General features: G+C 36.6%; 1 protein-coding gene across 3 annotated transcripts in view; it reads right to left on the reverse strand.

The window, feature by feature from the left end:
- Positions 1-26116, reverse strand: part of SNTG1 (syntrophin gamma 1) — an 886518-nt gene that overhangs the window by 135388 nt on the left and 725014 nt on the right. For all 3 annotated transcript variants that reach the window (XM_027042820.2, XM_027042821.2, XM_053208542.1), the window contains one exon: positions 22612-22650. In XM_027042820.2, coding sequence (XP_026898621.1) covers positions 22612-22650 — 39 coding nt within the window. The remainder of the gene's footprint in view (positions 1-22611; positions 22651-26116) is intronic.

Consider the following 26116-nt stretch of genomic DNA (forward strand, 5'->3'; position numbering starts at 1 on the left):
TTCTGTATTTCAGAAATATGTTGGCATTTTTCCAAAATGCAGTTAAGGGTTAAAATTTATCTGGCTCTTTAAAAATTGCTGTCACACAAAATTATACATCCTATCTGAATGTTCTTATTTTTGTGTAAAATTGTATGTAATATGTGATTAGTTTTATTTTCCATTTTTAAACTAATAAATAATATCTAAATAAATGTTTATTTTAAAAAGTCAAGGGGCGCCTGGGTGGCTCAGTCGGTTAAGCGTCCAACTTCGGCTCAAGTCATGATCTCACAGTCTGTGGGCTCGAGCCCCGCATCGGGCTCTGTGCTGACAGCTCAGAGCCTGGAGCCCGCTTCCGATTCTGTGTCTCCCTCTCTCTCTGCCCCTCCCCTGCTCATGCTCTGTCTCTCTCTGTCGCAAAAATAAATAAAAACATTATAAAAAATTTTTTAAAAAGTCAAATATACAAATATATAAAATAAAACATGAAAGTGGGATCTCTTCTTCAGTTCCAATGTCTTTTTTAGAAAACACTGATAGGTTAACCATTTTAATAGGAACCATTCTAAAACTTAAAAAAATAAAATAAAACCTGTGCACAGAGGCATAGAAAGCTCCACACAGATGAAACCGCTGTGTGTGTGAGTGTTTTATTTTTTGACTTTTATTTCTTCACAATAGACCTATTTGACTATGTTGGTATTATGATCCATGGAATGATTATAAAAACTTATGTAAACACTTTTTTATTGATGTGTCACAATTGTCTCATCTTAATTTTTCTATCACATGTAAATTTTTTCTGTTCACAATATCCTTTAAAAAAGATTATTATTGAGCCAAATGATATGTGCAATTCACATTTTGGTACACAATACAGAAGCACCCTCCAAAAACTATAACAATTCACACTCTCACCAATAGTATATGAAAGTGCCTGAATATTTAGATGTATTAGAGTAAATGTTAAAAAACAAGTATATCAGTTGATGGTATCTGTGCTTCAAAAAATATCTGTGGTCTACATTATATTAAGGTATTTATAAGAAAATTATTTTTCTTATATTTTCTGTGTCCTTAAGTATTTTGCTTGACCATAATGAAATCCTAAATCATTGAATTCATACTTTTTTTTCATTTGGATTTTCAAATACATAACTGCAATTTATTATTGCCCTTTACTGGAAATATAATCTTGGTGATAGATATGTGAGCTCAAGGAAAATATTCTTTTGCTGCAAAAGGGACTCCTTTTATTTGTTCCAAATCTCCAAATCAAGATAACCTAAACTCTGGAAATTTTGAGCTATCGATACTACTCTCTACTTCTCACCCCAACAAACTTAACTTCACCCAAGTCTTTCATATACACTCTACATAGAGAAAGTGTGGATTTGAATTTACTAGATTAACACTTTGAGACTCACCTGAAACTTCGAAATTTTTCTATCATTACCATCAGACACCTACTCATGGGTTCTAATCTTGCACTCAGACTTTGAAAAAATGCAAGATCCAACTTCATGATTTCTAAAATAAGCATGCCTTAAATTCACTAATGGGAAAGTGATGAATATAAAATATTAGAAGAGGATTCACTAAGAACATAAGAGTCAAAAAATTAAAAAAATTAAAAATAGAACTATCCTACAATCAGTAAGCACACTACTGGGTGTTTACTCAAGGAATACAAAAACACTAATTGGAAAAGATATATGCACTCCTATGTTTATTGCAGCATTATTTGCAATAGCCAAATTATGGAAGCAGTCCAAGTGTCATTCGACTGAAGAATGGGTAAAGAAAACAATAAAGAAAATTATATATATATATATACACATGTACACATACATATATACATATATATATGTACACATATATACATATGTACATATGTACATATGTATATATGTGTACATATATGTATGTGTGCATATATATGTATATATGTATGTGTACATGTATATGTATATATATAGTTATTCATCCATCAAAGAATGAAATCTTGCCATTTGCAACAACATAGATAGAGCATAGCAAGTACAATGGTAAGTAAAATAAGTCAGTCAGAAAAAGACAAATGCCATATGATTTCACTCATATGTGGAATTTAAGAAACAAAACAAAAGGACAATGGAAAAAAGAAACAGAGAGGCAAACAAGCATGGACATGGCCTCTTAATTATAGAGAACAAACTGATGGTTATCAGAGGGGACGTTGGCGAGAGGATGCATAAAATAGGTGATGGAGTTTAAAGACGACACTTACCATGATGAGCACTGAGTAAGGTATAGAATTGTTGACTCACTATATTGTACACCTGACTGTATGTTAGCTATACTGGAATTAAAGTAAAAAACTTTAAAATATAAGAATCATAAGAGAGATGGAGCAGTGACACAACATGAGAGAAAATAGATTTTAAGCCAAAAAATATAGAAGAAAAGAAAGACATCTCATGATGACAAAAATGTCAATATCTTCATCATATATGGCAATTATAAATGTATATGTACCTAACAGCAGAAACCCAGTATGTAATGAAGCAAATGACAGAACCAAAAGAAGTTTTTAAAATAATGATGGTTGGAGATTTAGACATTACTATCATAATACCTGATAAAACAACTAATCAAAAAGGTAGTAAAAATACAGATGACTTGAATAGCACTATCAACCATTTTGACATACCCGACATTTGAAAAATATTTTTTATCTCCAAACAACAGGGCACATGCATATTCTTTATAAACACATATGCATTATGTTCCAGGATAAATAAACTATAATATAAACGGCAATGAAATTTAAAGATTTGGAATCACATGAAATATGTTCTCTGACTAAATCAATATTAAATTAGAAATTAAAAACAGAAAGACATAGGGTAGATTCAGAAACACTTGGAAATTAAACACTTCTCTAAACAGCCATGGGTAAAAGAATAAATTACAAATAAAATGACAGAGTGTTGTGAGTGTATTATAAATGAAAATACAACATATCAAACTTAGGAGAATCCAGGTAAGCAGTATTGGAGAAAAATTTATAGCTCTTAAAGTATATATTATACAAGAAGAATAAATTTATGCCAACAATTTAGATAAGTAAAATAAAAGGCATGAATTTCTACAAAGATAGAAATCACCAAATCATACTCAAAAAGAAATAAGTAGCCTGAATAGCCCTATACTTTCAAAAGAAAATAAATTTTAGTTGAAAACCTACACATAAAAATACTCCAGGTCTAGACGGTGTAACTGGGAGAATTTTGTGAAATATTTAAAGAATAGGTATTCCCAGCGCTATATAAACTACTCCAGAAAATTCAAGAAAAGTAATTATTTTCCAACCGAATTTCTAAAGCTATCATTATTCTTATACTAGACCATATACTTATCATATATCATTACTCTTATACTAGACCATTTCCAAATATTTGGAAGTTAAACAACACTCTTCCAAATACTTACGGGCAAGACAAAAACTCAGTAATAAATTAGACACTATCTTGAATGGAGGGGCAAAGATGGTGGAACAGCATGGAAGTTTTTTTTGCGTCTCTCATTACTGAAATTCAGCCTGATCAACACCAAACCATCTTGCACACCTAGAAAACTGATTTGAGAATTAACACAACAATCTGCACAACCTGAACCGTAGAACTTGGCAGGTATGTAGTATGGAGAGGTGAACTTGGGGGGAGAGAATCCATGGAAGGCAGGGAGCTGTTTTTACTTGCAGAGAGAGGACGGAGATGGGGAGAGAGTACAGAAAGCATCCCCCTTGCCTGAAAGCAGCTGGAGAGAAAAGAAAGTACACAAGGGAATGAACAAAAAAAGGGAGAAAGGAGAGGGTTTAAATTCCATTAAAAGTCTATAAATAGGGGGAATGAAGAGTCTGAAACCCTGCACCTCGATACCTGGCAGTGCTCTGGCGGGAATGATGAATCCTCAGGAGCAGAGAGCAAGGTCCTCAGGGTCCTTGGGCCACATGGAGAGAGGTGGTTCTGCTGGGAGGACATTTGGTAGAGGCTGTGTGGCCTCCCCACTAACAAAGCTCCAAGTGGAGCCCAGAGAACAACCATATTCCCTGGTGCTGGAACAAGGACATTAAGGGTGAAACCTGGTGCCAGATGTGTGTTGTGATTTGCCATAATCCCTGAAGCTTTTCTGTTACACGATCCGTGAACTTTTCCTGGGGCAGGCTGGAGCCTGGCTGCAGTCTCTCAGCATCAGCAGCAGAGTGGTCCCACAAATGTTCCTGGGGGTGGACCGACACCCAGCCATTGCTTGGTGAGACCCTCCCCCAGCAGGTCAAACTTGCAGTCCCTCAGAAGTGAGGGGTTATGAAACACAGTCCAACCTGAGATAACAGTCAGGAGGGATGTGCCACCTGCAGCCTGATGGCTTAGTCACAGACAGTGTAAAAGGAGGGAATAGACAGAAGCCGAAGACCAAGGACGGGTGCTTGATTGCCTGTCGGGGAGAGCACAGAGTTCTGATACTAGAGACTGGGTAGCTGGGTGACGCCATTTTCACTCCTCCCTCACATACACATACACACCTACAGGCACCACAAGAATCCACCCCAGTATACTGAGTAGCGTCATCTAGTGGAGAATGGAGCAGTTACACCAAGCCCTGCTCAACTGGGCCAACTGCACTCTTGAGGAACACCACAAGTCACTCTACCTGCTTAGTTTACAGACTATAAAGTGCTTCATGGTTTGACTTCTAGGGGAAACTGATGCGACTTCAAACATATTTCAGTCTGTTCGCTGGTCCATGTATACAATTTTTCTTTTTCTTTTCTTTTTTTACTCTTGAATACAGAAAGAGAAAAAAATTATTTTTATTTTCCATTTTATTAAAAATATTTTCCTTAATTTTTTAACTATATATTTTAATTTTGTAAATTTTCAAATTATATTTTACATCCATCATTTCATTTTATTCTATTTTATGGCATTCATTTTTTCAAATTTTCAAATGTTTCCTTTTTTCTTTTTTTCTTTTTCTTTTTTTCCTTCTTATCTTTCTCTTTTTTTCTTTAATGTATCAAGCTCCTTTTAACAACCAGACCAAAATACATCTAGAATGTAGCATCCTTTATTTGATGTTTTAGTACTGTTTTCAATTTTTCAATTTTTATTTGTTTACTTTATTCATTCATTTACTTCCTTCAAAATGATAAAAAGAAGGAATTCATCCCAAAAGAAAGAAAAGGAAGAAATGACAGCCCGGGACTTAGTCAACACAGATACAAGGAAGGTGTCTGAGCCAGAATTTAGAATCATGATAATAGTAATAATAGCCAAGTTCAAAACAGATTAGAATCCCCTTCTGTGTAGATTAAAGAAGTAAAAGCTAGTCAGGATGAAATAAAAATGCTATAACTGAGCTGCAATCTTGAATGGATGCCATGGTGGCAAAGAGGAATGAAGCAGAGCAGCAAATCAGCAATATAGAGGACAAACTTATGGAGAATAATGAAGCAGAAAAAAGATGGAGACTAAGGCAAAGGAGTACGATATAGAAATGGAGAACTCAGTGACTTCTTAAAAAGGAATAATATCAGAATCATAGGAGTCGCAGAAGATGAAGAGAGAGAAAAAAGGGGTAGAAGATTTATGTGAACAAATCATAGTGGAAAACTTTCCTAACATGGGGAAAGACACAGACATCAAAATCAGGAAGCACAGAGAACTCCCATTAGATTCACCAAAAAATGACCATCAATAAGGCATATCATAGTCAAATTCACAAAATACTCAGGCAAGGAGAGAATCATGAAAGCAGAAAGGGAGAAAAAGTCCCTAACCTACAAGGGAAGACAGATCAGCTTTGCAGCAGACCTATCCACAGCAACTTGGCAGGCCAGAAAGGAGTGACAGGATATATTCAGTGTGCTAATCAGAAAAATACAGCCAAAAATTCTTTATCCAGCAAGGCTGTCATTCAAAATAGAAGGAGAGATAAAAAAAAGTTTCCAGACAAAGAAAATCTATAGGAGTTCGTGACCACTAAACGAGCCTGCAAGACATTTTAAGGGGGAATATCTGAGGGGATAAAATATGGAAAAAAAAGACCAAAAGCAATAAAGACTAGAAAGGATTAGAGAACACCACCAGAAACTCCAACTCTACAAGCACACAATGGCAATACATTCATATCTTTCAGTACTCACTCTAAACGTCAATAGACTAAGTGCTCCAATCAAAAGACGTAGGGTAACAGAATGGATAGGAAAACAAAATCCATCTATATGCTGTTTACAAGAGACCCATTTTAGAGCTGAAAACACTTTCAGATTGAAAGTAAGTGGGTGGAGCACAATGTATCATGCTAATGGTTGCCAGAAGAAAGCCCAAGTAGCCATACTTATATCAGACAATCTTGACTTTAAAATAAAGACGCAACGAGATGAAGAAGGACATTATATCATAATTAGAGGATCTATCCACCAAGAAGATGTAACAATTATAAACATTCATACTCCAAATGTGGAAGCACCCAAATATATACCAATTAATCACAAACATAAAGAAACTCATTGATAATAATACCACAATATTAGGGGACTTCAACATCCCAGTTACATCAATGGACAGATCATCTAAACAGAAAAATCAACAAGAAAACATGGCTTTGAATGACACACTGGACCAGATAGACTTAACAGATATATTCAGGACATTTCATCCTAAAGCAGCAGAATACACATTCTTCTCCAGTGCACATGGAACATCCTCCAGAATAGGTCACATACTGTGACACAAATCAGCTCTCAACAAGTACAAAAAGATCGAGATTATACCTTGCATATTTTCAGACCACAATGCTATGAAACTTAAAATCAACCTCAAGAAAAAAGTTGGAAAGATAAAGAACATCATACTTACGAATGAATGGGCTAACCAAGAAGTTAAAGAGGCAATTAAAAGTACATTGAAGCCAACGAAAATGATAAAACCACAGCCCCAAACTTCTGGGATGCAGCAAAGTTTGTCATAGGATGGAAGTATATAGCAATCCAGGCCTTCTTAAAGAAGGAAGAAAGGTCTCAGATACACAACTTAACCTTACACCTTCAAGAGGTGGAAAAAAACCAGCAAATAAAACACCACATCAGCAGAAGACAGTAAATAATAAAGATTAGAGCAGAAATTAATGCTATCAAAACCAAAACAACAACAACAACAACAACAACAACAACAAACAGTCGAACAGATCAATGAAACCAGAAGCTGGTTCTTTGAAAGAATTAAAAAAAATTGATAAACTCCCTGCCAGTTTGATCAAAAAAAAAAAAAAAAGGAAAGGACCCAAATAAATAAAATCAAGAAGGAAAGAGGAGAGATCACAACACAGCAGAAATATACACCATAATGAGAAACTACTATGAGCAATTATATTCCCATAAAATGGGAAATCAGGAAGAAATAGAGAAATTCCTAGAAACATATAAACTACAAACACTGAAACAGGAAGAAATAGAAAATCTGAGCAGATTCATAACCAGTAAAGAAATCGAATTATTAATCAAAAATCTCCCAAAACACAAGATTCCGGGGCCAGATGGCTTTCCAGAGGAATTCTACCAAACATTTAAAGAAGAGTTAACACCTATTCTCTTGAAGCTATTCCAAAAACTAGAAATGGAAGGAAAATTTCCAAACTCTTTCTATGAAGCCAGCATTACCTTGATTCCAAAACCAGACAGAGACCCCACTAAAAAGGAGAACTATAGACCAATTTCCCTGATCAACATGGATGCAAAAATCTTCAACAAGTACTAGCCAACTGGATCCAACAATACATTAAAAAAATTATTCACCATGACCAAGTGGGATTTATACCTGGGATGTGGGGCTGTTTCAATATCTGCAAAACAATCAATGTGATTCATCACATCAGTAAAAGAAAAGACAAGAACCACATGGTCCTCTCAATAGATGCAGAGAAAGCATTTGACAATATATAGCATCCTTTCTTGATAAAAACCCTCAAGAAAGCAGGGAAACAAAGGATCATACCTCAAGATCATAAAAGCCATATATGAAAGACCCACCGCTAATATCATCCTCAATGGGGAAAAGCTGAGAGATTTCCACCTAAGGTCAGGAACACGACAGGGCTGTCCAGTCTCGCCACTGTTATTCAACATAATATTGGAAGTCTTAGCCTCTGCAGTCAGACAACACGAAGAAATAAAAGGCATCCAGATTGGCCAGAAAGAGGTCAAACTTTCACTCTTCACAGATGATATGGAAAACCCAAAATATTCTACCAAAAAAACTTCTAGAACTGATTCATGATTTCAGCAAAGTTGCAGGATATAAAATCAATGCACATAAATCGGTTGCATTCCTATACACCAACAATGAAACAACAGAAAGAGAAATCAAGGAATTGATCCCATTTACAATTGCACCAAAACCCATAAAATACCTGGGAATAAATCTAACCAAAGAGGTGAAAAATCTATACACCAAAAACTACAGAAAGCTTATGAAAGAAATTGAAGAAGACACAAAATACGGAAAAATATTCCATGCTCCTGGATAGGAAGAACAAATATTGTTAAAATGTCAATACTACCCAAAACATTCTACATATTCAATGCAATCCCTATCAAAATAATACCAGCATTCTTCAGAGACATAGAACAAACAATCCTAAAATTTGTATGGAAACAGAAAAGATCCCGAATAGCCAAAGCAATCTTAAAAAAGAAAAACAAAGCAGGAGGCATCACAATCCCGGACTTAAACTTGTATTACAAAGCTGTAGTCATCAAGACAGTATGGCACTGGCACATGAACAGACACTCAGATTGATGGAACAAAATAGAGAACCCAGAAATGGACCCACAAACATATGGCCAACATACGTTTCCTTCTTTGACAAAGAAGGAAAGAATATCCAATGGAATAAAGACAGTCTCTTCAGCAAGTGGTGCTGAGAAAACTGGACAGCGACATGCAGAAAAATGAACCTGGACCACTTTCTTACACCATACAAAAATAAACTCAAAATGGATGAAAGACCTCAATGTAAGACAGGAAGCCATCAAAATCCTCGAGGAGAAAGCAGGCAAAAACCTCTTTCATCTTGGCCGCAGCAACTTCTTACTCAACACGTCTCCTGAGGCAAGGGAAACAAAAGCCAAAATGAACTACTGGGACCTCATCAAAATAAAATTTTCTGCACAGTGAAGGAAACAATCAGCAAAACTAAAAGGCAACCGACAGAATGGGAGGAGATATTTGCAAATGACATATCAGATAAAGGGTTAGTATCCAAAATCTACAAAGAACTTATCAAACTCAACACCCAAAAAACAAATAATCCAGTGAAGAAATGGGCAAAAGACATGAACAGACACTTCTCCAAAGAAGACATCCAGATGGCCAACCGACACATGAAAAAATGCTCCACATCACTCATCATCAGGGAAATACAAATCAAAACCACAATGAGATACCACCTGACACCTGTCAGAATGGCTCACATTAACAACTCAGGCAACAACAGATGTTGGCGAGGATGCAGAGAAAGAGGATCTCTTTTGCATTGTTGGTGGGAATGAAGCTGGTGCAACCTGTCTGGAAAACAGTACTGAAGTTCCTCAAAAAATTAAAAATAGAACTACCCTACGACCCAGCAACTGCACTACTAGGTATTTATCCAAGGGATGCAGGTATGCTGTTTCAGAGGGGCACGTGCACCCCAATTTTTATAGCAGCACTATGTACAATAGCCAAAGAGTGGAAAAGGCCCGAATGTACAACAACAAATGAATGGATAAAGAAGAAGTGGTGTATATACACAATGGAGTATTACTCAGCAATCAAAAAGAATGAAATCTTGCCATTTGCAACTACACAGATGGAACTAAAGGGTATTATGCTAAGCGAAATTAGTCAGAGAAAGATAAATATCATATGACTTCACTCACATGAAGGATTTAAGGTACAAAACAGATGAACATAGGAGAAGGGAAGCAAAAATAATATAAAAACAGGGAGGGGGACAAAATATAGACTCTTAAATATAGAGAACAGAGTGTTGCTAGAGGGATTGTGGGAGGTGGCATGGGCTAAATGGGGAAGGGGCATTAAGGAATCTACTCCTGAAATCTTGGTTTCACTATATGCTAACTAACTTAGATGTAAATTAAAAAAATAAATTGATTAATTATTTTTAAAAATTAAGTCAAATAGTTTAATATATAAAACATATTATTTGCATTGACATTTTATCAAAAGGTTGCATTACCAGACGGAAATATTCTAAAAGCAGATTCAAAAAATAAATTATAGGGGCGCCTGGGTAGTTCAGTCGGTTGGGTGTCTGACTTCAGCTCAGGTCATGATCTCAAGGTTCATGAGTTTGAGCCCTGTGTCAGGCTCTGTGCTGACAGCTCAGAGCCTGGAGCCTGCTTCACATTCTGTGTCTCCCTCTCTCTCTGCCCTTCCCCCTCTCATGCTCTGTGTGTCTGTCTGTGTCTCTCAAATATAAATAAACATGTACAAAAATAAATTAATAAGTTCCAAAAAAGAAAAAAAAAGAAACTATCTTTAGTGAAATATAAGTGAAATTGTAGCACATCAAATTTGATTTCACATAAAGTCTTTAAACGAAGAGAAAATTATAAACCAGTATCTCTCAGAAACATATACTGAAAAATTCTTGGCAATGTTTTTGAAAACTGAATCCAATAACTTATGAAAAGTTTAAGCCATTTTGATCAAGTGAGGTATATCCCCTAAATGCAGGATTGGTTTTATTTCTGAAAATAAATTAATGTAATGCACCATATTGATATAATAAGAGGTATTTGACAAAATCTAGCACTCATTCATGATACAAACTTTTCAACAAAGTAGTAACAGAAAGGGAGTTCTTCAAGATGATAACGGGCATCTATAAAAAACACACAGCCAATACCATACTTAATGTTGAAACACTTAATGTTCTCCCCCTAAGATCAGAAACAAAGTATAAATGTCCACTCTCATCAAATGTAGTCTGCATTTTACTGAAGAATCTCACAGTGCCATAAACCAATCAAAACATAAAATAAAATGTATGCGTTTAGAAAGGAATAATTAAAAATCTATTTATTCACAAACAACCATGATCATCTATAGTTCCTGGAAATTAGAATGATTTTGCAAGGTTACAGAACACAAAATCAGCATGAAGTCATTTGCATCTCTATTAACTTTGCAAAGAATAACTAGCAATTAAATTTAAGAAACAGTACCATTTTTATACCATCTGAAAATTATGAACTAGGTGAGGATAAATCTGATAAAATATATACAACATCTATATAATGATCATTAAAAATTATTTCTGAGAGAAATTAAAGAAGCCTTCCAAAATGGAGAGATATGCCAGGTTCAAGGATCTCAAAACTCAATATTGGTAAATGTCCACTTTCCCCAAATTTAGTTACAGATTCAAAGCAGTCCCAATGAAAACCCGAATACCCCTAAAAATATTCTTACCATGGCAATTTGATTTTTTAATGTAGAAATAGCAAGTGCCTAGAGGAACTAAAATAATTTTGTGTAAAAATTGCATAGCTAAGGGGCCTAAACTCCTGCTTTCAAAATATTAAAAAGCTACCGTAATCAAGGTGGTGAGATATTAGTGTCAAAATATAGAAATAGACCAGCTCAACAGAACTGAATGTCTAGAAATCGATCTGCACATGTATGGTCAATTGAATTTTTGATAAAAGCATGAAATAATTCAATGGATAAAAAATAGTATTTTCTACAAATAACAGAGGAACAACTGGATATTCATTTGAAAATAACTTTCATCTCTACCTCATTCTTAAAACAATAGCTCCAACTGGAGAAAATACTGGAAAACAAAAATATCTAAGAATAAACATAGCTGATGATTTCCGTTTTGGATTAGGCAACGTTTTCTTAAATATAGTGCCAAAAGCCAGATCTGTTAAAATATGATAAACCGGACTTCATCATAATTAAGAACTTATAATTTGGGGCAACATATATTTGAACAGACACTTCACCAATGAAGATATATATGGATGGCAAGTAAGCACATGAAAAGATGCTCCACATCCTTGGTCCTTACAGAAATGCAAATTAATACCACAGCGAGCAATCAAGACTGCTCTATTACGATGTCTACAATTTAAAACTGACCATATCAGAAACTCTTTACGCAGCTAGTGTGGATGCCAAATGGTCAAACCCTGGGGAAAACAGTTTTGCAGTTTCTTAAAAATTTCAACATACATCTCAATATTATCTAGCTATTCCATGACTACCAACGCCACCCCCCGCCCCCCAATAAACACACATGTTAACACAAGGACTTGTCCATACACATTTACGGAAGCTGTATCTGTAATCGACCAGACCTTAGGACAGAACCAATGTCCATTGCCAAGTGAACGGATGGTCACACAAATAGTGGTATAGCCAGCAACGAAATACAACTCAGTGATAAGGACAAGGACAAATTGGCCCATATAGCAACAAGGGCAAAACTAAAACTAATTCTGCTCTGTGAAAGAAGTCAGACAAGAATCATACATACGGTATGATTTCACTTATGTAAAATTCTGGAAAGTGTAAACCGGTCTGTAGGGGCAGAAAGCGGGCTGAGAACGAAATTAAAGTGGGGCTGAGGGAGGAGGAGACCTGGCCACTCCACTGGCTTGCACACAAGCTGTCTCATCTCAAGCCAGATTTCGTACTTCCCAAATTGGAACACATGAGGATCTAAGTATCATTTTGGGTCTGGAGAAGTAAGAGAGGGTAAATCTAGAGGAGATTTCTTTGTGAGCATTTCTTTGTGAAGCACCTGTTACAGACGAAGTATTCTGCAAAGAAAGTTCACGGAAATTGGGGCGTTTAGCTTTCTATCCTTGGGCAGAACTGCACACATGATGCCATCCATATCTCAGGGTCCCATTTCTTCCCCATCAGTGCCTTTTCCTTAATAGAAAATTCTGTGTGCGCTGGATACTGTATCTGTTTTTAAAATGTTTATTTATTTATTTTGAGAGAGACAGAAACAGAGACATAGAGAGACGGAAAGAGAGAATCCCAAGCAGGCCCTACACTGTCAGCACAGAGCCCGATGCAGGGTTCGAACCCACGAATTGTGAGATCATGGCCTGAGCCGAAACTAAGAGTCGGATGCTTAACCTACTGAGCTACCCAGGCATCCCACTGGGTACTAGGTCTTATCCTACCCTATCATCTTTCTATCTATCTACTGATTGATTAGTGTATTTTCCCCACCAGTTAAATAACCCTCTTCCAGAATTTCTAAAATGTAGTTAATTTTATCATTATTTTTCAAATTTTTTTAATGTTTATTTGAGAGAGAGAGAGAGAGAGAGAGAGAGAGAGAGCAGAGCCGAGCAGGAATCGGGGAGGGGCAGAGAAAGAGGGAGACACTGAATGCGAAGCAGGTTCCAGGCTCCAAGCTGTCAGCACAGAGCCTGACAAGGGGCTTGAATTTGTGAATTGCGAGATCATGACCTGAGCCAAAGTCGGTTGCTCAACGGACTGAGCCACCTAGACACCCCTTATCATTGTTATAATAACCAGTCGTATGCATAATTTTGTATGGGCTCAACTGTAAAATACTTTTTAGTCTGTGTTTTTACTATGAAGCCTCTGCCACTATCCTTTCATGCTGATTTGTAAGCTTGTTGCTTTCGAGGAGGTTTCTCCTTTAAATCATAGAATGCGACCATTTTTTATCACCAAGTATTATAAAATGGACTAAAGTAATTACAGACCTATTATCCCAAGATTATGGGACTCTATGGTTTGTGTCAACATTTATAAAAGTTTTCTCTTCTGCTGAAAAGAACCTAGGTTTTGAAACACAAAATAAAAACAAAGACAAATCGCCAATCTCGTTAATAGAATACTTTGCTCAAAAATGACACACAGATGCACACATTTCGATCAAACTAAAATGAATGAAAGAAATACTCGTCTCATTGGACTATAAATCTTAGGCTAGCTGGTTATGTGACGCCTGGCACAGGACCAGACAATGCGTAGGTCTGAGCAGAAAGCCGCACAGGGAACGTGACCTGCTGCTTTCAAGGTCAGTGTGTTGCTGGAGAAAAAGAGGCATGGGTGCTAGATCAAGATAAAATGCCACCAAGCTCACGGTCTTACCAAGATTCAGTTGTTTTCCCTTGAATACAGGCACACCTCGTTTTACTGTGCTTTATCATGTTCTGTAGATGCTGCGATTTTTTTTTAACAAATGGGAGATTTGTGGCAACCCTCTGTTAAGCAAGTCTATCAGCGCCATTTTCAGTGGCATGTGCTCACTTTGTGTCTCTGTGTCAAATTTTTGTAGTTCTCGGGGTGCCTGGGTGGCTCAGTTAGTAAAGCATCTGGATGTTGATTTTAGCTCAGATCATGATCTTGTGGTTATGGGATTGAGCCCCACACCAGGCTCCACGCTGAGTGTGGAGCCTGGTTAAAATTCTCTCTCTCTCTCCCTCTCTCTCCTCCTGCCCCTCTCCCCTGCTTACATGCACTTTCTCTCTAAAATGAAAAAAAATTGGGGACACCTGGGTGGCTCAGTTGGTTAAGCATCCAACTTCTGCTCAGGTCATGATCCCACGGTTCGTGGGTTTGAGCCCCATGTCGGGCTGTGTGCTGACAGCTCGGAGCCTGGAGCCTGCTTCAGATTCTGTGTCTCCCTCTCTCTCTGCCCCTTCCCCACTCATGCTCTGTCTCTGTCTCTGTCTCTCTCTCTCTCTCAAAAATAAACATTAAAAAATGGGTAGTTCTTGCAATATTTCAAACTTTTTCATTACTATTATATTTGTTATGGTGATCTGTGATAAAGGACCTCTGATGTTACTATTGTAATTGTTTCGGGGCACCATGAACTGTCTCCATACGAGCTGGAGAACTCAGTCAATTCGACGTTCATGTTCTGAGCGCTCCACTGGCCAGGGCCGTTCCCCCATCTCTCTTCCTTTTTTCAAGTCTTCCTTGTCCCTGAAACACAGCAATCTTAAAACTAGGCTAATTAATAACCTTACAGTGGCCTCTATTAAATCAAAAGCCACAAATACTTAAGCTTTAGTGGGGAAGGCACGTCAAAACCGGGATAGGCCGAAAGCTGCGTCTCTTTTGCCAAACAGCCAACTTGTGAACACAAAGGAAAAGTTCTCGGAGGAAATGAAAAGTGCCGCTCCAGTGAACACACAAATTATAAGAAAGTGGCACAGCCTCATTGCTGATATGGAGAAAGTTGTAATGGTCTGAACAAAAAGATCAAACCAGCCAGTGCATTTTCTTAAGCCAAATCTTGATCCAGGGCAAGGTCCTAACTCTCTTCAGTCCTATGAAGTGACAGAGGTGAGGAAGCCACAGAAGAAAAGTCTGTAGGTAGGCGAGATTGGTTCATGAGGTTTAAGGGGGTTTAAGCTGTGTCCATGGTATCGGCGTGCAAGGTGAGACGGCAGGTGGTGATACAGAAGGTGCAGCAAGTTATCCAGAAGACCAGCTAAGATCATTAATGAAGGTGCCTACACTAAATAACAGATTTTCAGTGAAGTTAAAACAGTCTTATATTGGATGAAGATGCCATCTAGGAGTTTTACAGCTAAAGAGGACAAGTCAGTGTCTTGCTTCAGAGCTTCAAAGGACAGGCTGACCCTCCCGTTAGGGGCTTAATGTAGCTGGGGACTTTAAGCTGAAGCTCATATCCATTGTGACTATCCCAGGGCCCCTCAAGAATTATGCTAAAGCTATTCTGCCTGTGCTCCATCAATGTCCCAACAAAGGTTGGATGATAGCACATCTGTTTACAACGTGGTTTACTGACTATTATACACTCACTGTTGGGGCTTCCTTCTCGGGAAAAGATATTCCTTTCAAAATATTACTGCTCATTGACAATGTATCTGGTCACCCAAGAGCTCTGATGGAGATGTAGAATGACATGAATGTCGTTAGCATGTCTGCTAACACAACATCCATTCCGCAGCCCCATGGGTCAAGGAGTAATTTGGACTTTCAGGTCTTATTATTTAGGAAACCACATTTCATATGGCTATAGTTGCCATAGACAGTGATTCCTCTGATGGATCTGGGCAAAGTAATTGAAAACTTCCTGGAAAGGATTGACCATTCCAGATGTCATTAAGAACATTTGTGATTTATAAAAAGAGGTAAAATATCATCCTTTATAAACTTTCTCCTCGGTGATTACAGAAGACAGTCACTGTAAAATGTTATTTTTGTGAGAATAATGAGGCACGCTACAAAAGAGGAATTTTAGTTAATGATGATTAAAAATGATAAATACAATAAATTATTACCTAAAGGATTTAGGTATATACAGCAGTGTGACATAGGTCTGCTTGTTTAAACGATCTCTAATGAATTGAGTAAATTATCACACAATTTTGCACCTAGCTGAGTATCACTGCTTAACAGACACTTAACAGCAAGACCACTGCTGCCCCTTCCCATGCTTTTCAATATCAATTGAAGCTGAATTTCAGTGCATTTTTTAAAATAAATAAACCTGATCCAAATCATAATAGAGAAAACAGATGATTATGTTATAGGTGCATCAAGGAAATGAGAAAGTTACTCCTCACAAAAAGTGAACTAAGGGATACACAAATGTAATTTCAAATCTAGACTATTGAGATTAAACCAAATCCCAATGGCTTTGGTTTAATACAATTCCTAACTTATTTGATTACCAGACATTTTAATAATAAAAATGGTTTCGAGTTTATTGAGGTATAAGAGCATAAATAAATGGCACATATTTAAAAGGTAAGGTTTAAAAAGTTGTGCCACACGCATGCACTCATAAAACCTTCACTACAGTCAACAGAATGAAAATATACATCACCCCCAAAGTTCCCTCATGCTGCTTTCCAATCCCTTTCTGTTGCCACCCACTCTTCCCATTTCCTAGGCAGCTGCTGATTTGCTTTCTGATTTTGTACCTTAGTTTGCAATCCCTAGAATATTATCTAATAGAAGCATGCAGCCTACACTCTATTTTTGAGGGGAAGGGTGCCTGGTTACTCTCACTGAGCAGGATAATTTTGAGATTCATCTATGCTGTAGCATGTACCAGGAGTGTGTTCCTTTTTACTGCTAAGTAACATTGCATTGTATAAGTACGACATTGTGTGTCCAGCCACCTGTTGGAATTTGAGTTGTTTCCAGTTTGGGGCTATTCATATATAAAGCTGCTATGAACATTTGTGAACTAGTCTGCATGAACACATGCTTTCATTTCCTAGGAGCGGACTGGCTGGATCGTATGGTAGGTGTAGATTTAACTTCTTAGTAACTGTCAGACTGTCTTCCAAAGTGGTTGTGCCATTTTGTATTCCCACCAGCAGTGTATAACAATTCTAGTGTATAACAATTCCTCCTTGCCAGCACTTAGTTATAATTAGCCATTCTCGTGTATACGTAGTGGTATTTCATGGTGTTTTTCATCTGCATGTGCTTTAAGGTTGAATATCTTTTCATGCACTTATTTGATATTCACATACTTCTCTAGTGAAGTGTCTTTTCAAATCTGGGCACATTTTCTTGCATTGAATTGTTTGATTTCTTAAATATTCAGTTTTCATTTGTTAAAAAAATATATTCTGGATTTAAGTCCTTTATTCGATATGATTTGCAAATATTTTCTCCCTGCCTGTGCCCTGTATTTTTCTTTGAGCTTCTTTGGAATAGAGAAAGCTTTACATGTTGAGGAATTCTCAGATTTAATTGCATTTCTTCTTTACACTGAGGTCTCTACCAGAATCATGATATGTAAGGCACTGTTGTAGGAGGTAAGGATATAGCAATAACACTTTTATCTTTAGGAGTTTACAGTTGAGTCTGGGCTGAGAGAGGGACGAAGAGTTAATAGAGAATACCATAAAACGTGATAAATGCAATAAGAAAGAAATGCTTAAAGTCCATAGAAGCCGGTTGGGTAAGTGTAAAAATAAAAACCTAAAATGTCTAGACATAAACAGTGAAGCATTTTTTTTAACTTTTGTTAATCTTGAAATGAAAAAAAGTCTAAGTACGACACAAATCCCGCGAGCCATAAAAATTTCTTTTTAACGTAGGCAATGTAGACATACGAAAAGTAGATTTCCTTCATGAGTGGAGTATGCTGTACTATACATAAATAAAATAGGAAGAAAAGAGAAACATATTCAAAATTTAAAGACAGACATCTAAAAGTATATGCCAATGTTACGTCTTAAATGGCAAGCACATACGTTTTTCCAGTTATTCCAATAGTAAAGACCAAAAGCCAGAGGATGTGGAATAAATAAGGGAGGCTGGGCTGATTCCAATAGGTAGAAATGCAAAATAGAATTTGCATCAGGAAGAACAGAATTAACACACATCTGAGTTCAAGACAAAACAAAAGAAAACGCAATTCCTTGTTGCAGGAACTGAATAGGGAACTTCAATCAACAAAATGAGCGGAAATGGAAATGAGAGAGTTCTCCAGGGAAAGGCATAAGAGTTGGGCACAGAGGCTTGGGAATGAAATCCTCACAGTGGGAAAGCAGACTGGGCAAACACTTCTCAGAGGCAAACACCTTTACCAGATTCTTGTGCCTCTTCTCAAGATGTGTTTATGCCTGTATAAGAATATGTGTATGTATCATTCTAACCCCTTTATTAAAACACCGTGATTACTTTATTCCCTATTCTTCACTTTGCTATTGCTTCATAAACTTACTTGGATGACCTTCGACACCAGTACCAACAGAGCTCGTTTATCCTTTTAATGTTGCCCGTATTCCACTGACTGGATATTGAAGTCATTCCAGATCCTTTGTTGGTGTGGATTTGTTTCTATTTACCTTGCTCAGGGGTTAGTTGGATTCTTTAATCTGAAGACTATAAGAACTCTTAACCATCATCTGTCTTCATACATTGCCTGTTACACGTTTTCCCCAGTCTTTCTGAAGATATTCTTTTAGCTTCTTATTCTAAAGTTTATGTCTTACATTAACGTTTATGTTTTTCACCCTTTTCTGTGTGTACTGACATTCTCAGATATATACTTTCAATGACATATTTTACCTTCATCTTCTATTCTATTATTCAATTGGTTAACTGATTTTAATTTTAAATACACTATTTTTTTAAACTTTTGAACTCCTATTTGATTCTTCTGCAAATCCACATTTTTAACACCATATCCTGTTCTTGACTTATAATTTCCATTTCTTTATTTAAAAAGGACATGATAATCAAAACTAATTTTGGATTTTTTTAATCTCTAAATTATGCTTTCCCCTGTTATGGTCTATTTTCTCAATAATTTACAATTTTGGATTCAAATCTCTTCTTTAATGAGAGTGGTTTCACTGAAAGTCTCATGGATTCTGGATGGTGGGAGTTTCCCTACAGAGCTCAGCTCTAACGCCTGGCCCTGTTGGAAAATAGTGATATCTCCTGGTCCGCTTTATGTTTCACTTTTATTCTAATTTCTCCCATTGGGTTAGCTGTACCACATAGGTAGCACAATTCAAAAAACAGAATCCCACAGGAGGCAGTAGACTTGTACTCCAGTGGGTGACATCTTTGTGGGGTTTTTTTGTTTTGTTTTGTTTTTTTTCCTTAAAGACCTAGATATGTGTCAGGGACATGAGGGTACTTGATTTTCATTGTATAACAGTTGACTATTTTAACATATCTCTAAATTATTTCATCAAAAGCATATGGATAAATATATGTATTTATATCTAATCTAAGCTTTAGAGAACTTTACATGAAAATTAAGTCAGAAAAAAATTTAAGATTAAAGCAACACATTGTGGCTTAGTCCAAGATAAGGGTGCTGTTTGAATACTAAATCTGGAGGAGAAATGAGACTGTATGTGTTTTCAAATTTTAATTCATTATAAACTGGCTCCTATTTTATTAAGTAGAGAATGTACCTGGGTCCCCTAATGCATTGCTATCATGCTATGCAGGTGAGTTTTCCTATGGTGTGGATATATGAATACTGAACTATAAATGAATCCAATTTCCTGAAAGTCTTCATTTCCATGATGGAAAATAGTCAGGGAAAAATCTATTAACTCTTGCTTTCAGTTTTTAAAATGCCAAGAAGAATTCATTATGACTTTTAAAAACGTGAGATGGAAGAGATTTGAAATAAAATCTTGGTATAATAATATTAAAAGGTTAGCAAATAAAAAGCTATGGATGCTAATGCTTACCTACATTTATTATATATATGCATGTGTTGGGATATTGAACACTTTTTATTATTTATTCTATATGTAAGGTTTTTTCAGATTCTTATTTACTTTACTATTATTCAAATCCTAGATAAATGCAGAGGGGGCAAAAAATGCCACAGGTCATTGAAGGGAAAATGTAGGGAGTGTTAAATGTAGTTGTCATCATAAATAAAGAATAGCAGTGGGGTTATTAGGGTTATGAAATATTTATAGTAACATAAATTATACTAATTATTAACAATTCACATGTCGAGGTTAGAGAGGGCAAGGAGCGATGGTAACACATATATTAGAGTCATTCTTAAAGAAACATTCATCATTTATATTTTTGGCAAGAATTCCCCAAGTGAAAAGATCTACATTTTATGTATCTGACTATAAAAACGACTAGGTTTACTGATGGGCAATACAACTTTCCCCAATGGCTGATGCTCCTTTCTATTTGAATAATTCCTCGTTAATGAAGTTTTCCTCTACTGCAGCCCTATGAAGTTGTTAAACTGCATCTCCTAAGTGATGTTCTATTGGCCTCAGAAGCACCTGGGATGGAATGGGAGCCACAGAGGGAATACCAGTGATACCCAGCTCGAGGCCATCAGGAACTCTGGGCTACAGCTCTATTCTCTGCACCACAAACAAGGGCTTCAGACGTAACCACGGCTTGGGATGGACGTGGTGAGACACGTGACACATACATCTCTCCAATGTCTGTCTCCACCTAAATCATCGGCATGGCTGAGAGCACTGTAGATAGGCTCTCCGGAGCTGTTTTCATTAGTATTTCAGTCACACAGAACTCTGCAGGCTGGTCTGGGCTAGTGGCATCATCAATAATACAATTTATACAAGAACATAAATTCTATATTCTAAAGAACACGTTTAAAATGTTAACACATTAATGATAATAGTGGCATACACGGAGAATTTTACATTTGTTATTTAATCTTCAAAAATATGAGGGCACTGAGGTTTAGATAAGAGAAGTAACTTAATTTTTATAAGCTGGGATTATTTAAAATTTTTACTATTGAAATTAACTGGTGATTGGCCTACCATTTACAAATAGATAACGCAGATATTGATACACATATAGATACGTAGATAACGTGTATATATATATATATATGTATATATATATATATATATATATATATGTATACACACACACACACACACACACACACACACACTTGAGAATTAGGGCATGCTAGCAGGTGGGAGTGGCAGAGGGAAAGAGAGAGAGAATCTGAATGAGGCTCCATGCTCAGCCCACGAGGGGCTCGATCCCACAACCCAGGAATCATGACTCAAGCGAAAATCAAGTCCGGCGCTCAATCGATTGAGTCACCCAGGTGCCTCTACATGTTTAGATTTTAATCAAAGGTTGCACATTGACTTTGTATCAAGAGTGAGAAAGTCACGGCTGGCCTCTGTTGCTCTAACATCACAAAAACCCGATGCACCACTGACTTGCATGAGTCCAGAACTGAGCCTACACCGACTCTTCTCATTCAAATGAATGTTTTTATAATGTTTATGAAGGTGATGCAAACGTTAAGTTCAGCTTAATAAAATTATAACTGGAATCAGTTATTATTTTCTACAATCAATTATTTTATCTGATAATCAATTATCAGTCTAATAAATCCACTAAATTCTCGGCTGGATGAATCAGACATTATTTTCTTTCTATGCATTAATTTAGACTCATGTAAAGTACATCAGCCAATTTTGAAAATTTCTTCTAACTTTTAGATCAAACATAGGTCTCCCAAATAAGATACAAACTATCTTATGATAAATAGCTCCCTTAGTTCTTCAACATTATATTCAAATAAATATATGTATTTTGTCAAATATAGCTTTGACTTAGTTTACTTAGATAAAATATTATTTTTTTAGGGTTTTTTTTTTTTTGGTAATCTTTATTTATTTTTGAGAGAGAGACAGAGTGCGAGTGAGGAAGAGGCAGAGAGAGAGGGAGACGCAGAATCCGAAGCAGGCTCCGGGCTCCGAGCTGTCAGCACAGAGCCTGATGCGGGGCTCGAACCCACAAATGGTGAGATCATGACCTGAGCCGAAGTCGGATGCTTAACCGACTGAGCCACCCAGGGGCCCTGGAGAAAATAATTGTTTAAAACTGTTTTTAATATGATTAGAGAAACAGATATATTACATAATGTGGAAAAATCTAATAAATTATGTGTTTTCCTAGAGAGCAAACAACAGTGCCAATTATTTCCACATAAAAATTAAATGCAATCAAAACTATTTTCTATAAAAGATAACCTGGAAGTAATATGTGATTTGTCTCTCCAAGTATGTTTCCATCTTACCTGCTGGTTTACGGGAAAGTTTCTGTTGATTTTTTTAATCTGCAATGATAAATAAATAAAAGTGAGCAATCAACAAAGTTACACAAGAGCCCCCGAATTTTATGAGAATCTATTCTTCCTGAGTTAATATATACGGATATTCCCAACTGGCATACTAAAATCCCATTGCATATCAAACATCAGCTACTAATTTCTAAAAATGTTGGCTATCAAAAGTCTTCCAATTTTGATGTGTACACATGGTCCAAAGAGATTTTCTTCTAATGATTTTGTCACTTATGAGAAACAGGAAGCCTGTGTGTCCATGCACAGTCTATCGAGAACATAGAATAACTTTTTGTAATTTTTATTTTTCACTTCACTTTTTTTTTACGTTTACTTGAAGAGAATTTCATGAGTGACATTTCATAACATTTTAAAATAAATCTTCGGAGAAAGAATTTCGTCTGTATTAAGTCATGTTAACGAACTGTAAACTCCAACTGGAAATGAGTATCGGCTTTTAGACAAGTGAACTCATAACACACAAAGTCTTTGGTTCAACTGAAACTTTGCTAATTAAAACCAGTTTTTATTTTTCATTGGTTGGAAAGAGAAACTTAACGAATGCTAACTCTGTGTGGTATAATCTCACATCACACTAAACACAGGCTTTTCATTTAGAAATTATTTTCCTGATTTAGTTTATTTTTCCTTGTTGTTAGTTTTCAGTTCCCTTTGTCCTACTGATAAATGTGAACTAACAGGAAATGCAATAGATATGATGCACAAACTTGGAAAATCATCAAACGGCTCATGTGCAAAACTTACTGGCAACATGTGTGTCATTTAAAATACACAAGAAAAGAAAGTTTTGGAAGATTTATGTGATTTCAGTAGGGATACACACACACACACACACAAACATATCTTTCTTAGATTACTATAGTCATTTCAGAATACTTCTTGTTTTGGTGAGGAATCAGCTAAAGAAAGTCTCTAAAACTACCAGTGTCTTCAGCTAAAATCAGGATGGGTTTGGAGACACAAACAGAAAGAACAGTTTCCTAAGAATCTTTTATTAATCAATAAAAAAAATCCATACTGAAAAGTTGGCAGAACTATGCTTTTTGCTAGTTCTTATGAATTGTTACAAAAGACTGTAAAATTCCACCAATATTTTGTATGGACCTTTGTCTTCCGGCACAAACGGTCTAGCTTTGTCACTTTTAACGTTTTCATCGGACAGAAAAGTCCGAATAATCTAAGTAAATGTAGCCATGCTCAGGCCGCAGTGATGTACATATACAAATGAGCACACGTATGTGTAGGTTCGATAAATGCAGTGAGAAGGGGGAAGACTATCATTCGTTGTTTTCCAAAATCCTTTTGGTAATCTACCAATGTGAGTCCCGGTGCTGTAAGAGCTGGGACGGGAAAATGAAACACAGTGCGTTCAGAGACAGTACTTTAATGATGCTCGTTTACAGAGTGTTCTGGAGCTGCAAGGTAGATGCATGATAACACGATCAAGCGGTGCCGTCATAGAGACCTCCGTCTGAATCCGGCCGTAACTGTTACTGAATTTCAGCAGGCCAGTTATTAACTACCCTGTGTCTACTTTCCATCCTATGCAAAAAGTCTGTCACCATATGAGCCACACATATTTGTTGGAAAAGTAAATGAAAACACAAAGGTCGTGAAGTTGGAGCTCAATATGTGACAGTTATTAATATAATAAATAATCACATATAAAATGAGTATCAAAGAAGTCTGGATTTCCTTCGAAGACAATGAGGGTGTTTTAAAGAAGCTGAGCAAAGATGCCTTGTTTTCTCTTATACTTTGCGAATCCCTTTCTGTTTTCTTGTTAACTCTAGATTAATGTCTATACACTCGAGTGGCAAATATGCGTGAACCAGGCTGGGGTCCAGAGCAGAGGTTGCCGGCTGAGCACCTCCAGAACCTCAATCACTAGCAGGCATGTCCCAAGTAAGAAGGATAAGGAATCAGCTGAAGTTTCCTCAGATGTGAAAGTCTTTCTCAGTTGGAAACAGTATGCCGACTTTTACCTAGGAATGTTCTATGAAACCTGAATTATAAATGAAGATTCAGGGTAGAAAATGCTAGAAGTGTTTTCTTTTAAATGACTCATTTTGTCATCATAGGGAATCATATCAATAAAGCCGCTTATAAGATAAACATGTTGGAAACATTAATGACGATTTAAATTTATTTTTAAAAATAAAGCTTTGTGTCATACAATTGAAATAATGCTTAACTTAGTAAATGTAATAAAATATCAGGAGATAATATATTCTTTTTTAAAAGTTTGTTTTGAGAGAGAGAGAGAGAGAGCATGAGAGAGGAAGGGGCAGAGAGACAGAAAAGAGAATCCCAAGCAGGCTCTGTGTTGTCAGCGCAGAGCCCAAAGGGGGGATCCGACCTACGAACTGTGAGCTCATGACCTGAACCAAAACCAAAAGTCGATTAACCAACCATCTGAGTCACCCAAGTGCCACTAAATAATATATTCTTAATGAAATGCATTCATTGAGCAAAGTTTTAAAAATTGTCTACTTTTGGGGCACCTGAGTGGCTCAGTCAGCTGAGCATCTGACTTCGGCTCAGGTCGTGATCTTGAAGTTTGTGGGTTCGAGCCCCAAGTCGGGCTCTGTGCTGACAGCTCAGAGCCTGGAGCCTGCTTTGGATTCTGTGTCTTACTCTCTCTCTGCTCCTCCCCTGCTCCTGCTCTGTCTCTCTGTCTCTCTCTCAAAAATAAATGAACATTACAAATTTTTTTTAATTTTCTACTTTTGGCAAGAATATTAATTTTAAATAATGCAAATCCTAAATTCTTTGCATTATTTTTAAGACCACTCTTCAAACAAGGAAAATTGAAATCTGTCAAGAAGATTTGTAATGTCAAACTTCTTAGAAACGAATGTTAATTATGTGTTATCAGAACCAGTCATTTGTGTTACGAAAAGCCAAAAAAATTAATATGATGTTGCACAAAACAGAGTCAGAGTCTGAACATGAAGGCTCAAAAAGATGAAAGTATATAACTGCAGTCACATCAAACTAGCTGCTTATGGAGCAGGATTACTTAAGTTATTAATCCTTAGGCTGTAAAGGAATAAGAGTGTGGGTTTAACTAGGACTGCCTAACATGTCATTCGAGAAGAGCAGCGAGTGACATAGACAACTACCAAGTAAAGGGCATTCAGGTGAAGGAAATCCATGTTAAGGCTTTTAGTCCAAAAGAGAAAGATAAGCCTGTAAAAACTGTTTAACATCATGTTGACTTAAGTTAAGACTGTGGAATACAATTAATGCCCACTTGGAAGTATAAGAGGATACAATTTGCATTGTGTATTTTTTCAGGAAGCCCTCATATCTTAATAAAAAAAAAGTAGGAACTATACTTGAATCAACACTCATAAGGTAAAGAAATGATAGAGATAAAGGAAGGAAGGAGGGAAGGATGGAAGGAAGGGAGGGAGGAAGGAAGGAAGGAGGGAAG

Source organism: Acinonyx jubatus, chromosome F2, assembly GCF_027475565.1.
Source record: "Acinonyx jubatus isolate Ajub_Pintada_27869175 chromosome F2, VMU_Ajub_asm_v1.0, whole genome shotgun sequence".
NCBI lineage: Eukaryota > Metazoa > Chordata > Mammalia > Carnivora > Felidae > Acinonyx > Acinonyx jubatus.